General features: G+C 37.8%; 1 protein-coding gene across 7 annotated transcripts in view; it reads right to left on the reverse strand.

The window, feature by feature from the left end:
• Positions 1-15615, reverse strand: part of LOC117329743 (F-BAR and double SH3 domains protein 2-like) — a 101261-nt gene that overhangs the window by 14601 nt on the left and 71045 nt on the right. For all 7 annotated transcript variants that reach the window (XR_004533258.1, XM_033887851.1, XM_033887850.1 and 4 more), the window contains 11 exons: positions 13002-13146; positions 11740-11876; positions 11302-11365; positions 10477-10605; positions 7963-8085; positions 6789-6884; positions 6088-6237; positions 5292-5378; positions 2199-2250; positions 1740-1852; positions 318-467 (listed from right to left, as the gene is read on the reverse strand). Coding sequence is in view for 6 of the 7 variants with exons in the window: in XM_033887851.1 (XP_033743742.1) it covers positions 318-467; positions 1740-1852; positions 2199-2250; positions 5292-5378; positions 6088-6237; positions 6789-6884; positions 7963-8085; positions 10477-10605; positions 11302-11365; positions 11740-11876; positions 13002-13146 (1246 nt within the window). In the remaining variant the exon portion in view is untranslated. The remainder of the gene's footprint in view (positions 1-317; positions 468-1739; positions 1853-2198; positions 2251-5291; positions 5379-6087; positions 6238-6788; positions 6885-7962; positions 8086-10476; positions 10606-11301; positions 11366-11739; positions 11877-13001; positions 13147-15615) is intronic.

Consider the following 15615-nt stretch of genomic DNA (forward strand, 5'->3'; position numbering starts at 1 on the left):
ATTTTATCTCCTCGAAATTATTATTTTAATGAAAAGTTAATTTTGAATTCTGTAATTGTAATTAATCCTTGTATATCTGATTACATTTCAACTATGTATCACCACCCTTCCGGAGTCAATCATCATTAAAAAAAAAAAAAATTATCATTCATATTCTAGTTATCACTAACTAATTGATAATTTATTTTAAAGTGTTACTATCTATCTATCATTTCCATCCTCAATAAAAAATTTCAACAAACCAAGTCCCGAAAAAAATTTGCCCTGGTATTAAATCAAAACAGATGGCCATTCAATCTATAAAAGATCAAACTTACCTGGAAATCATACATGGCTCTACACTTAACGGCCTTTGTGTGACTGCCGTAGGAACTGATGCTGTCATGTTTACTAACTTCAAATGTGTCATCGATGAAGTCATCGTCATCATCATAATGTGTATAGGTTGGTTCATGGTCGTCACTTTTCTACAAAGAACACAAAGAAAGTTTAACAATCAGACATTATAGTTTTATGATCGAAACATTACCAGTGGGACTAATGTAGGCTGGTGGTGACCTTGGACTAGGTCAGGAGTGGTGACCTCAATCTAGGTCAGGAGTGGTGACCTCAAACTAAGTCAGGAGTGGTGACCTCAAACTAAGTCAGGAGTGGTGACCTCAGATTAAGTCAGGAGTGGTGACCTCAAACTAAGTCAGGAGTGGTGACCTCAAACTAAGTCAGGAGTGGTGACCTCAAACTAAGTCAGGAGTGGTGACCTCAAACTAAGTCAGGAGTGGTGACCTTGGACTAGGTCAGGAGTGGTGACCTCAAATTAAGTCAGGAGTGGTGACCTTGGACTAGGTCAGGAGTGGTGACCTCAAACTAAGTCAGGAGTGGTGACCTCAAATTAAATCAGGAGTGGTGACCTCAAATTAAGTCAGGAGTGGTGACCTCAAATTAAGTCAGGAGTGGTGACCTTAAACTAAGTCAGGAGTAGTGACCTCAAACTAGGTTAATAGTGGTTAACTATGACTAGGTCATTAGTGACAACCTCCAACAAGGTCAGTAGGAATAATTCTGACCAGGTCATGAGTGATGATCTCTGATAAGATTAGTAGTGACAAGCTCCAACTATGTCAGTGGTGACTACCTCCGACCAAGTCAGGAGTGATGACCTTGGTCTAGGTCAGTAGTGATGACCTCCAACCAAGTCAGGAGTGATGACCTTGGTCTAGGTCAGTAGTAATGACTTGTCTGTAGTTACAACCTTGGATTAGCTCAGAAGTGACGATCTACAACATGGTCAGTAGGGATGACCTCCAACTTGGTCATGAGTGATGACATCCAATTTGGTCAGTAGTGACAATGTATGACCAGGTCAGTAGGGACAAACTTTTTGACTAATGAAGTAATGACTAGTGACAACCTCGGGCAAGGTCAGTAGTGACAACCTCTGACTAAGTCAGTAGTGACAACCTAATACTAGGTAAGTAGTAATGACCTCCGGCTAGCGACAACTTCGGGAAAGGTCAGTAGTGACAACCTCTGACAAAGTCAGGAGTGATGACCTTGGACTTGGTCAGTATTGACAACCTCATACTAGGTCAGTATAAGTATTTTTAACCTCAACCAGTAAATGCTTTCCACTAACAATAAAATAGTGACAGCACAACAGATTTGTAACTCTCCTTTAAATGAACTTCTTACACTATAACAGCTAGAGAACCATTAATCGTCAATAAATGTGTTAAACTAACCCCTCCTGAACTTTCCGTCCGTAGTGAGATCTGACTAGGGGTCCGTGACATTTCTTCCTCCTCTACCCGTAAACTTTCTGCCTGGGCACTAGCTATCCATTCGTCCACATTAACTGTAACACGCACAAATGATTGATATTATTTTACATATACTCTTTGCAATGAGTCACTGAAAATAAAATTTCACTTCAAGATAAAATATAAAACAAGTCCAATACAAAATCTGCTTCACAAAATTAGAAACAGACAACTGATTCAGAATTAAATGAAATATCATTTTTAAAGCCTGCTCAGCACATACAAATTATAAAATAAGTACACGTGCCAAATCTGTTTCACAGAATCAGATCATGTACAAGAATATTGATTCAGAATTTAATGATAGATCATTTTTAAAGCCAGCTTACCACATACAAATACACTGTCTGTTAGAGTCAGCGATTCTATAACATAACTTACCTTCTGCTTGCCTCAGCGCTTCTAATCTAGCTTCAGCTTTACATTTAGCTATCTGCAATGAAATGAAAGTTTCTGTGTAATCTTGAAAAAATTACAGGAAATTAATTTCCGGTTTTAATGCAGAGAAACGTAAAGGTTGACTAATTCACACCCTGTACAATTATTGAACAGCTGAAATTTGCTGTGTAATGTCCCCTTGATTGATAATGATTGTTCTTCTCTGATTATTCTCATCAGACTAAAAAAATTATTTCAAACAGGGTTTTAATTTATTGAGAACAGGTCCCCTACCTCCGACTTTCGGAGACAAAAGCGCGTTTCCTCTATCCTCTGCTCTAGATCTTGAGAGGTGTTGATGTCCATTCCTGAATCGGAGAGCTAAAACAAAGGGAGATAATTCATATAATGCTGATTCCAAACAATTTTGTAAATAGTACCTAATCCCCAGTCACAACAGCTCTATATCTGTTTGAGGATACCGGATCAATTCAATATCAACCAGACAAGAGTAAAGAACAGAGGGCAACCTACTACAATGCAAATTTCAGAAAGATCCCTTCAGCAATTTCCTGAGAAAATAGCGATAAACAAACTTTCAACTTCGTCAAAAATCCATAGATTGGCTGCTGCCTGTCGGCAATGTTGTTTTCCTATTGGGGTCCCAAGATGCATATCTACGGAGCACTACAGACCAAAGGGGAACTTACACAAAAATGTTTGAGAAAGATCCTTCAGTACTTCTCCAGCAATAGCGTGATAACAAACTTCTAATTGTCAAAATCCAAGATGGCTGCCTGTGTCGGCCATGTTGTCTTCCGATTGGGTCTCAAAATGCAATATGCATAAACTAGGCACCAAGGGGAACCCACATATGAAATTGATGGAAGAAGATCCGCTTCATTACTTTCTCGAAATAGCGTGACTAACAAACTTCATTATCAAAATCCAGATGGCTGCCTGTCCGGCCATGTTGTTTTCGATTGGTCCTGAAAAATGCTACAATATGCATAACTAGGCCACCAGGGGAACACACATATGCAAATTTGAGAAAGATCCCTTGGTACTTTCCTCAGAAATAGCGATAGCAAACTCCAATTATTAAAATCCAAGATGGCTGCCTGTCGGCCATGTTGTTTTCCCGATTGGTCTCAAAATGCAATATGCATAACTTAGTACCAAGGGGAGCCTACATATGAAATCTGAGAAAGATCCCTTCGGTACTTTCTCAGAAATAGCGATAACAAACTTCAATTATCAAAATCTAAGATGGCTGCCTGTCGGCCATGTTGTTTTCCGATTGGTCTCAAAATGCAATATGCATAACTAAGCACCAAGTGGAACCTACATATGAAATTTGAGAAAGATCCCTTCAGTACTTTCTCAGAAATAGCGATAACAAACTTCAATTATCAAAATCCAAGATGGCTGCCTGTCGGCCATGTTGTTTTCCGATTGGTCTCAAAATGCAATATGCATAACTAGGCACCAAGGGGAGCCTACGTATGAAATTTGAGAAAGATCCCTTCAGTACTTTCTCAGAAATAGCAATAACAAACTTCAATTGTCAAAATCCAAGATGGCTGCCTGTCGGCCATGTTGTTTTCCGATTGGTCTCAAAATGCAATATGCATAACTAGGCACCAAGTGGAACCTACATATGAAATTTGAGAAAGATCCCTTCAGTACTTTCTCAGAAATAGCGATAACAAACTTCAATTATCAAAATCCAAGATGGCTGCCTGTCGGCCATGTTGTTTTCCGATTGGTCTCAAAATGCAATATGCATAACTAGGCACCAAGGGGAGCCTACATATGAAATATGAGAAAGATCCCTTCAGTACTTTCTCAGAAATAGCGATAACAAACTTCAATTGTCAAAATCCAAGATGGCTGCCTGTCGGCCATATTGTTTTCCGATTGGTCTCAAAATGCAATATGCATAACTAGGCACCAAGGGGAACCCACATATGAAATTTGAGAAAGATCCCTTCAGTACTTTCGGAGGATTAGCGATAACAAGAATTGTTTACGGACGGACGGAGGGACGGACGGACGGACGGACGGACGGAGGGACGGACGACGGACCACGGACGCAGGACGATTTGAATAGCCCACCATCTGATGATGGTGGGCTAAAAATCACAGGAAATTAATTTCTGGTTTTAATGCAGGGAAACTAACACCTGACTAATTCATACCCTGTACAATTACTGAATGGCTGAAATTTTCTGCTAAAAAATATTTGTGGCGGTCCCCCAGTCATAACTATATCACCAAGTATATACAGATAAAGATAGATACAAGTATATTCATTTTCAATCCACTGCCTATAGTTATCTGTCTTTAAAGACTGCCTGTATTAAATGATCACCTGTATAATTATTGCAGAGAAATGTAAAGGGCGTATCTCACTAGCCTGGAGACTAACTGGCGACCTACTGGCGACTCGAGTCTCCGCTAGTCGCGGCATTGTCGCTGCGATGTCTCCTGGAGACTAACCGAGTCTCTGTGGAGTTGCGGGAGAATCGAACATGTTCGATTTTTTAGGAGATGGAGATTAATTTTGTCCGCGACTAGAGAGACGTTTTTGCGACGTCTTCGAGACCTAATAAAGACTAATAAGACTGAGGAGACCTTGCGGCGACGTCTTCGCGACGTCTCCGCAATGTGTCCACGACGCTGCTCGACGTATTTCAGAGACCACGTGACACACCCCAAGCTCACATCGCCGATACTGCCGTGACTAAGGAGACGTCTCAGCGACGTTTCCGCAACATCCTGGCGACTTTTCGTGCAAATTGATCGTCAACTTCTCGGAAGTCGCCTTGGTGCCGTCTTGGTGGGAGTGCACAACATTTTTGTTCTCCCGAGTCGCCGCACAGTCGCGGCAATCGCGGCGACGTCTCCGCCAGTGAGATACGCCCTTAACACCTGTCTAATTCATACCCTGTACAAATATTGAATGGCTGTGATTTGCTGTGTAAAAGGTTTTGTGGCAGTCCCATGATAATGATTGTTCTTCTCTGATTTTTCTCATCAGATCACAAAATTATTTCAAACAGGGTTTTAATTTATCGAGAACAGGTCCCCTACCTCTGACTTTCGGAGACAAAAGCGCGTTTCCTCTATCCTCTGCTCTAGATCTTGAGAGGTGTTGATGTCCATTCCTGAATCGGAGAGCTAAAACAAAGGGAGATAATTCATATAATGCAGATTCCAAACAATTTTGAAATTCACAAAATGTCAATGGATCAAAACAAATATTTCCGCAGAAATTTCTTTCTTTGCTTCGAAAAATTAGCTGAATTGCAGTCTATTTTTTGTAAGCAATTACAATTTTGAACTCTTTCTACAACCTGATGCTACACAATAGGCATTTTCGTGGAGAATAAGACCAGTTGTTCCGGAAGAGTAAGCGTCTTCTCTTTCATCGATGACACCCGCAATACAAATCTAGATCAAATCCAGTTTAAGTCACATTCTTAAACTAGGAACTAGAGTGGTAACAAAGGAACCATCAGGTATATCATATCAAACAAGGAAATAGAATATTTCCAATATTATTCTATTTCAAATATTTCCAAAAAAAAAAAAATCCAAATGAGATCATGGTGTCGCCCATAAAACTTTCCCATTGTCTTCTTTAACCTGAATCTCTCCTGTTGTTAATTTTTTCCGTCAGCAGTCGCGGAAATCACGATAATGGGAGGAGTGCATACTACATCCATGTTTAGCTACAAACTACATTGTCACAACAGTCACAACTTTCTCCTCGTTAAAAACCAAATTACCCAAACTTGATTTAAAATCCTACACTCATCATGTTTTAGAATCCCTGTTGCTGTAGTTAACATCATCAACAACTGTAACCATGGTAACAGAAGTGTACCTTGTCGCCCTGGGCCTGGTCCTGGAGAGACTTGAGGCTGGCACTAAACTCCTTGATGGTCTTACTTTCCTTGGCGGCCTTGGTGGCCCACTTTCGGGCCTCCTTGTCCAACTGTAGTCCAGCATTGTGGTCCTTGGAAACTTTATTGCACTGTAAAGTCACAGACCATATTAAAATTAACACAGCACCCAGCATCATTTATGTTAATGTATTGTTTATAACAGAGGAACCTGTGTCTTAAAATTGTGTTGTTATGTGTTTTGCCAATAATTCACAGGATCTTGTATGATATATATTATAGACGTGTTGTACATAAATCTGAATACATTAGAGCTTGTCCACTTTAAAAGATGCTGGTAAGTTGCTTGGTTATAAATGTCTGTAAGACATCAATGCCCCCAATACCACTTGACACCCCTAAACACAGTTCGGTGAGGATCACATCAGCAGTTCCTGAGATTAGCTAGTTACATTGTATCAGGACGGGACAGACAGACGGACATGGGTAACACTATATACCCCCCCCCCCCCCCCCCCCCCCCCACACACACACACACAAAAATTCAGGGCACAGGCAAAAATTCTTGTTTTTTTAATTTATATATTTTTCTATAAGATCCTTTATTTGTACCTACATGAAAAGTCTTGAAGACATGCTGGGAGTTTAGATACTGAAACCTTCCGGCTTCTTAGGAACTTACCTCGTCGTTTTGGCAAGGTTCAAAATGGTATTGTGTAAGGTCAGTGAAGACATGATTACAGTAGAGAAAACACTGATGGTTGAACTGGCGGTCAATCTGCAATATAGATACATTGGTCAAGTGGTGGTCACTAAAATCTCTACCCACGGTCAAGTGGTGGTCAGTAAAATCTCTGTACCCACGGTCAAGTGGTGGTCAGTAAATTCTCTGTACCCACGGTCAAGTGGTGGTCAGTAAAATCTCTGTACCCACGGTCAAGTGGTGGTCAGTAAAATCTCTACACAGTCAAATGGTGGTCAGTAAAAATCTCTAAACAGTCAAGTGGTGGTCAGTAAAATCTCTAAACAGTCAAGTGGTGGTCAGTAAAAATCTCTAAACAGTCAAGTGGTGGTCAGTAAAAATCTCTAAACAGTCAAGTGGTGGTCAGTAAAAATCTCTAAACAGTCAAGTGGTGGTCAGTAAAATCTCTACACAGTCAAGTGGTGGTCAGTAAAATCTCTACACAGTCAAGTGGTGGTCAGTAAAATCTCTACACAGTCAAGTGGTGGTCAGTAAAACCTCTACACAGTCAAGTGGTGGTCAGTAAAATCTCTACACAGTCAAGTGGTGGTCAGTAAAACCTCTGTACCCACGGTCAAGTGGTGGTCAGTAAAATCTCTGTACCCACGGTCAAGTGGTGGTCAGTAAAATCTCTGTACCCACGGTCAAGTGGTGGTCAGTAAAATCTCTACACAGTCAAGTGGTGGTCAGTAAAATCTCTACACAGTCAAGTGGTGGTCAGTAAAACCTCCACATATGGTCAAGTGGTGGTCCCTAAAATCTCAAACAGGCCATATACACACAAAATAAATGATGTTTTTGTTTTATTTTAAATTTTGCTCATATTAGGTAATAACTTTCTTTGTTTTCGTTGAGTTTTTTCTTGGAACACAATTATATGAAACATATATATAAATGCATACCCATATTTAACATATAACATTATGTTTGTACGACTGGTTTTGATTTCCAGTATATCTTCATGATTAACAAACCTTCTGTATACAGTAAGACACACGTAATATTTCGATTTCTCATACCATGTTTTGACGGCAGATGATTTCACACATTATTGAGATCCATTAGTTAAAAAACTTGAAACAAATCAGTGTAAAGCTATAGACTGCACATGTACCATTTTTGCCAGGGAGACGATGTTCTCGCACGAGTCCTTTTCCTGCGTACTGATCTCCAGACCTGTGGATCCTAGCACAGTGAAGTATTCTTCAACTCGTTCAAACATATCAGCGTCCAAGGTCTGCCAATCAAGCAAATCAAACACATACAATGTTGATTAGATATTCAACTGAAAATATAATATTATCTGTATAAGTCTGTTCAACTGTTATCTAAAATGTCACAAAAGGGGGCCACATAAGAATGATGTAAACAATATTATGTCTTCATACTGTAAAGTTATAAAATTTCACAGGGCTAATATTTCGCGGTTGTCCCATTTGAAACTATTTCCCATAATACTGCCTTATAATCACTTCTAAACATTAGAGTGTGTATATAAATATAAACAGGGTATTTAATTTCGAGGTATATCTAATGACCGCAAATATGGCGAAATTAAATTCTCCCCCAAAATTACCAACCATACAGTATGCAATATTTAACATTAATACTGAAGAAGTATCATGTAGATGTAAATTACAGACCTTGAACATTGAACTATGGTGAAACTTTTTCTGTGTACAAACACGGTATTGTAGTATTGTACTGTAACAGTAAGGAGTAATGAAAAATACCCTGCCCGTGCCAGTCTTCAAACCGGCGACCTTTCTACCACTAGGCTAAAGGGAAATTCCCGCTAGTCTGAGCTGGTAAGGTGACCTTATACTCTCAACTTTTACAGTACTAGTATTAGACTCAGCAATGCCAACATCATTTCAATTCCTTTAGTGTTATGCAGACAGCTGAAGAGCGTACCAGAAAACCTACACTTGGCAATTAAATGTTGCATTTCATGATAACAATTAGCATGAATTCCACGGTAAAAACAAAATTATTCAGAATCTCAAGAGAATTACTGGAAACAATGAGGGAAGTATTGGTAATGGAACAATATACAATTATTGCCCTTGTTCCGGGTTGACATGAATATTTGACCACCCGAGAGGTGTCATGTCACCCGAGGGCGTAGCCCGAGGGTGACATGACACCTCAAGGGTGGGCAAATATTCATGTCAACTCGGAACAAGGGCAGTAATTGTTTTATTATACCGAAAAAAACATAAGTGAATTAATTTTGGTATCAATAAGTTTATTTATTACTATCAACAGTTTTTAAGAAAAGTTTTTAAGAGGTACCCCATCGTCTTTCTGGACCCGGCATAAAATTCTCCCAGTTGAACTTTCAATGTATGGACGTCGAAGTTTTCACAATCCTTTGGTCTAGGCCTACCTGTTGCAGATAGGAAATGTCTAAAGGAATCCACGGCCACATTAATGACCCTTTTGGTGTTTTTAGAATCCTTTTCTTGCAATAATTTCGCCAATTCCTCCTCTGTTGGCAGACGATAGCGTCCGCCGGCAGCCATTGTTGTTGTCAAGCAGAATACTCGGAACTTCTCTGATTCGACTACTTTTGAAGACGTTACGGAAGAGAGTTCCGAGTTGGGGCTCACGAGAGGGTGACATAACGATTTTGGAGGGCTCACGAGAGGGTGACATAACGAATGTTTTTAATCACGTGACATGGTTTTCACTAATCAGAAGCTGTGATACAAGTCTGAGGTATAATAATGGATTTTAATTCTTGTTTTTAATATGACCTTCTGGAGATTGAGAGGTACTGTTTTTAATATGACCTTCTGGAGATCTAGAGGTACTGTTTTTAATATGACCTTCTGGAGATCTAGAGGTACTGTTTTTAATATGACCTTCTGGAGATCTAGAGGTACTGTTTTTAATATGACCTTCTGGAGATCTAGAGGTACTGTTTTTAATATGACCTTCTGGAGATCTAGAGGTTACTGTTTTTAATATGACCTTCTGGAGATCTAGAGGTACTGTTTTTAATATGACCTTCTGGAGATGTAGAGGTACTGTTTTTAATATGACCTTCTGGAGATCTAGAGGTTACTGTTTTTAATATGACCTTCTGGAGATCTAGAGGTGCTGTTTTTAATATGACCTTCTGGAGATCTAGAGGTACTGTTTTTAATATGACCTTCTGGAGATGTAGAGGTACTGTTTTTAATATGACCTTCATGCATTCTGTGTCATAATAACAATTGGAATTGATTTTTAAAATACCTTCATGAGTTCTGGGAGTTATAGAAACAATGGGTATTGATTTTAATATTACCTTCATGAGATCTTGGAGGTTATAGTAACAATAGGTATTGTTTTACCTTTTTGAGATCTGGGAAGTTATAGTAAAAATGGGTACTGTTTTTTAATTTTACCTTCATGAGGTCTTTGAGGTTACAGTAACAATGGGTATTGTTTTACCTTCATGAGATCTGGGAGTTATAGTAACAATGGGTATTGTTTTACCTTCATGAGATCTGGGAGTTATAGTAACAATGGGTATTGTTTTACCTTCATGAGATCTGGGAGTTATAGTAACAATGGGTATTGTTTTACCTTCATGAGATCTGGGAGTTATAGTAACAATGGGTATTGTTTTTAATATTACCTTCATGAGATCTGGGAGGTCAATGCTGTAGTAGCGTATTTGATGTGCATTGGCTGCAGACATGTTTAGAACATATTCATTACGTGATTGACAGGACTTGGCTTCACACATGTCTTTTCTACTGTTAAGCTGTAAAAAAGTAACATCAGAGAAAGGTTACACTAATATCATTGACAGTGAAGCTAAAAGTTGATCAATATCATATTTTGGTCACTTTTTCTGTATTGAACATAACTTGGTTTGCTCTAAATTATGTGACCATTAATACCCAGGTATCACATTTCTGTTAATATCATGATTACCCAGTTATCACATTTCTGTTAATATCATGATTACCCAGTTATCACATTTCTGTTAATATCATGATTACCCAGTTATCACATTTCTGTTAATATCATAAATACCCAGGTATCACATTTCTGTTAATATCATGATTACCCAGTTATCCCATTTCTGTTAATATCATGACTACCTAGGTATCACATTTCTGTTAATATCATGATTACCCAGTTATCACATTTCTGTTAATATTATGACTACCTAGGTATCACATTTTTAAATCAACATATCAATATTACAATTTTAAATTGAAATAACGGCGATTTATCACAGAATTTTCCCAAGAGTTTCTTTGATCAAGTTTAAATGAATGTGAAAGAGTCATCAACATACTTATGTTTCATGTTCAAGAATACACTGCTAGAACTGTCATAATGGTCAAAATTTGTATAATAATATGAAATATATCTAGCATTAATATGGAAAGTAAAACTTAAATTCAGCCTTGCACAATGATATCAGTTATGTCACGTTTCCTCCTGTTACCTTAGCACTTTTCTGTTGTAAACTTGTCAAGGATTGGAAAATCCCCGTAGACCTTCGAGCCAATCTGCAAAAAAAATGAAGTTCATGTAAGTATATATATCATAAGATGTCAAAAGTTCAAAAACACAATATCACATCAGGTAATGTGGCTGAGAATGTGACTACACTGTGGGTGGGTCAAAAGAGTAAGATATCACTCATAAATGGATTAAAATTTATTGCAAGAGTTAGATAAGAGGCCCAAAGGGCCTGTATCACTCACCTTGTTTATTTAAGCAAACAACAAAATAATTATGTTTCCAATTGTTAATAGGTTTATTTGTTGATGTCTAACAATTCTATGATTATGGGTTGGGAATTTGAACTGCTTCAGAGATGTAACCCAGAAACAAAGTAAAGATTCAACATGATTGTGTTTAAAGAAACAAAAAAACCTACCTGTTGTTAGTGTCCGCAGCCTTCAGACGCGCTTCGTGAGAGACATTCTCATCAAGGTTGTATCCCTTCTGTGACTTGGCCATCTCCATCACGCTCTGACTGACCTCCTGGTGTAGAGTGGTCAGTTGTGGCATTACCTGTGGTCAGTGGTCAATTATATTTGTAATGTCTCTTTTTTTAACTTAACAGTCCTACAAACTTGATCTAATCATACAAGGTATATCTCTCTAAACAATCAATTTTGACTAATATTATTTTTACACCATAAGTTGGTATAGTCCCTCCTAACCTTAAATCACATTTAGATATTACTTTTGGGCCAGGTGAGCTAAGAATCTTCAACTTACATCCTGATTTCTATACTTCTAAGTTTGATCTTTACCAGCCATCATGACTTTACATATAATCTTTACAGAGCCACCAGAACTTAATTTGACATCATGACCTCTGCCCTCTTTTTGTTGACCTTCACCTGATCACATTTGAATATTAATATGTACCTTCGGGCCAGGTGAGCTAACGAATCCTAATTAACCCCTGAACATCCTGATTTCTATACTTCTAAGTTTGATAATTACCAGCCATCACGACTTTACATACAACCTTTACAGAGCCATCAGAACTTAATTTGATATCATGACCTCTGCCCTAATTTTTTTTACCTTTATTTTATCTCTACCACTTATTTTAATATACACTTGGCTTTTACCATAGATTGTCCCTACTATATGCTTACCTGACCTCTACACTCATTTTGAACTTTGACCTCTTTTGATTATATTCATCCTGTCATTCATTTTAAACTTAACCTGGTACTTACAACTAATTTTGACTTTCACCTTCATTACCTTTACCAATAATTTTGACAATTACCTGACCTTTACCCAAACTTTGTCCTTTTCCCCTTATTTTGACATTTACCATTAATTTTGACCTTTACCTGTAATTTTGACATCTACTTGTCCTTTATCACTAATTTTGAACTTTATTTGACATTTCCATTAACTTTGATCTTTATTGACCTTTGACCTTTGCAAATAATTTTGACCTTTACTAGTAATTTGGACCATAGCTCCTAATTTTGACCTTTATTTGATTTTTGCTAATAATTTTGACCTTTACCACTAATTTGAACCTTAACCCCTAATTTTGACCTTTACTTGACCTTTTACCTTCCATAGCTCTAATTACCTTACAATATACCCTGAACGTAACATCCCACACCAGTAACCCAAACTTGACCTGGCGTGAGTTGAACACACCTTTTTTTGACATTGTATTTTAGTTGCCCGTAGAGGCTTGACTGGTTCTGCTATCTTCTCCATGTATATCTCAGCTGCCTGTAGTTTGGCTTTTGCCAGGTTTTCCGTCTCCTCCAGTATGACTCGCCACACTCCAAGGGCTGTTCTGTTGAAAAGAAAAAAGAAATAATTAGCAAATCAGGGAGTCTCGTGAAAATTAATTACCTACTTTTAATCAGTAAATGAACATGAAAATAATTAAATACTTTTAATCAGTAACTGTACATTAAAATTAATGAACTGAATTTTTTACTGAGTTTTTTTACTGAGTAACTGTACATGAAATAAAAAAAAACGCATGAAAATGAAAAACAGTGTACAATTTACAATCAAAACATTCAATGTTTTGAATTTTTGTTCAGAAAAAAAAAAGCACAAAGTTGAGAAATAAGCAAGTCCAAACAGCTAAATTAAAGCATGATATTAAGAAAGAGTCCAAAATGCTTTGTAAAACAGGAGTAAGACAACAAATCATTGTGTTAATTTATCAGTGATGACATCAATGAGTGCATGACTGCTATGTGATCAGTTTGTTCGCTGGGTTTATCACCCCATGAACAGCCAGGGTTGTTTTGAGACAGGTTTTCCATGTAGTAGCTGGTGACTACCACACTGAACAACATATGAGAAGCACATCGTATTTCATCCCAAGTAATTAGGGTAAAGTGTCTAGCCCCAAGATAGAACCACAACAGCACAAACCGACCTGTTTCTCAGCTTCCTGAGATACATAAACCGACGCAGGTAGGGGGCATCGAACCATGCACCTCAGATTTTCACCTGAGGTTATGTAGCCTGCGCTCTATTCAACTGAGCTATCATGGCCACTTCTATGTGATCAGAAGAATGGGACACGAGTATGATTATAATGAAAAAGTAGAGATGAAAAATGAAAAAAAAGCTATTTGAATATATTTGACTTTAAATTTTGAAAATTAAAGAACAATAGTTTAATACTACACCAGTAACAAACACAGCTATTTGAACAATTATGGTACCTACAAGGCCAACTGTCTCTTCAGGCTATATATAGACCCTAGATCTTTACGTGAAATAAAAGATCTTAATCAAATGGGTGCAGCATTACCTACTTGAAGTTCTAACAATTAATAAAATCATTCTGCAGATAGAAACAGACTGCCTTGCCTACACAAGATTGAAGATAATAACACCAAATTAGGACAAGTTCCATTTATATCACTACTTTGTTCCCACGGCGATAGACTACGCCTTCATCAAGAGTTAAGTTCTCTGTGGCAAGCTGGGTATAAACGGTGGCTAGAACAGCACGGACACTCACCCATTAACTAATCAATGGTCTTTATAAAATTCTCGAGCGCTATATACATTAATTCACATTAAAGTAGACATAACAGATGAATATTCAATACCAGCCGTTTATAGATCTACTGGACTTCCACACATGAGTATCATAGTGCTCTAAGGGGATCATAGTACCTTAGCTAAAATTACCGCAAAACAGACCGGAGACAAAGTGGCGCCCTCTAGTGGATGCAAGCTTCCTCAGGTATGATTATGATTGGCAATGTGTATTATCGGAATCGCACATCTTTACGGGGTGGACATCAAAAGTCTAGCCTATTTTTCATTGCATTGCTTTACAGACTCGACATGCAATTATCATGCGGAAAACCGTTATTTCCAATTACATAACAACAAAAAACAGAGACTGTTTATTGCAAGATATCCAAATAAAAAGTTCAAAAACGTAAAATATATGGGTTCTTCAAAAACATGCTGTAATAGAGTTCTGCGAAAGGTCAGCAGTACTACAAAGGAAAATTCAGTATTCATGTAATACAGACTTGTTTTCCGATACTAGAATATTGACATTATTCAAAATCAACTTGAAATATTCCAAGTTTTGCTTACAAAAAACAGCTAGACTACCTGGAATTTCAAATATTCACTGATTTTCTTCAGTTTATTCCAAATGCCAGTACCTTATTCCTACGGTATTAATTCACTAACAGCCCTACAGTTTCAACACTAATCTCCTCAGATGATAGCTTTGATACTAACACCCCTAGATAATAGTTTCAACACTAATTCCCTCAGATGATAGTTTTTCATGCTAACATCCCTAGATGACAGTTTCAACACTAATCCACCCAATTTTTCATACATTGTTTATCTAATAACAAACAATAATTATAAATTATTATCGTGTTGTTATACATTTGATCAAATGTTTACATTATCATGCATTATCAATGAGTGTTTTACAATGAATTCATTATGTACTTGTAATTTTGTAGTTTTCACAAGGGCCTGCTTGGTTTAGTTTCTTTTATTTTGTTTAACATCCTATTAACAGCCAGGGTCATTTAAGGACATGCCTGGTTTCGGAGGTGGAGGAAAACCGGAGTACCCGGGGAAAAACCACCAACTTACAATCAGTACCAGGCAATTGCCCCACGTGGGTTTCGAACTTGCATCCCAGAGGTAGAGTGCTAGTGATAAAGTGTCTGGCCATGTGGAAGATTAGTATTGTACTAAACATGTTACCCTCGATAAATAAAGATTTATTATTATTAAAATAAATTGAAAGAGT

This window comes from Pecten maximus, chromosome 6 (assembly GCF_902652985.1).
Source record: "Pecten maximus chromosome 6, xPecMax1.1, whole genome shotgun sequence".
NCBI classification, from domain to species: domain Eukaryota; kingdom Metazoa; phylum Mollusca; class Bivalvia; order Pectinida; family Pectinidae; genus Pecten; species Pecten maximus.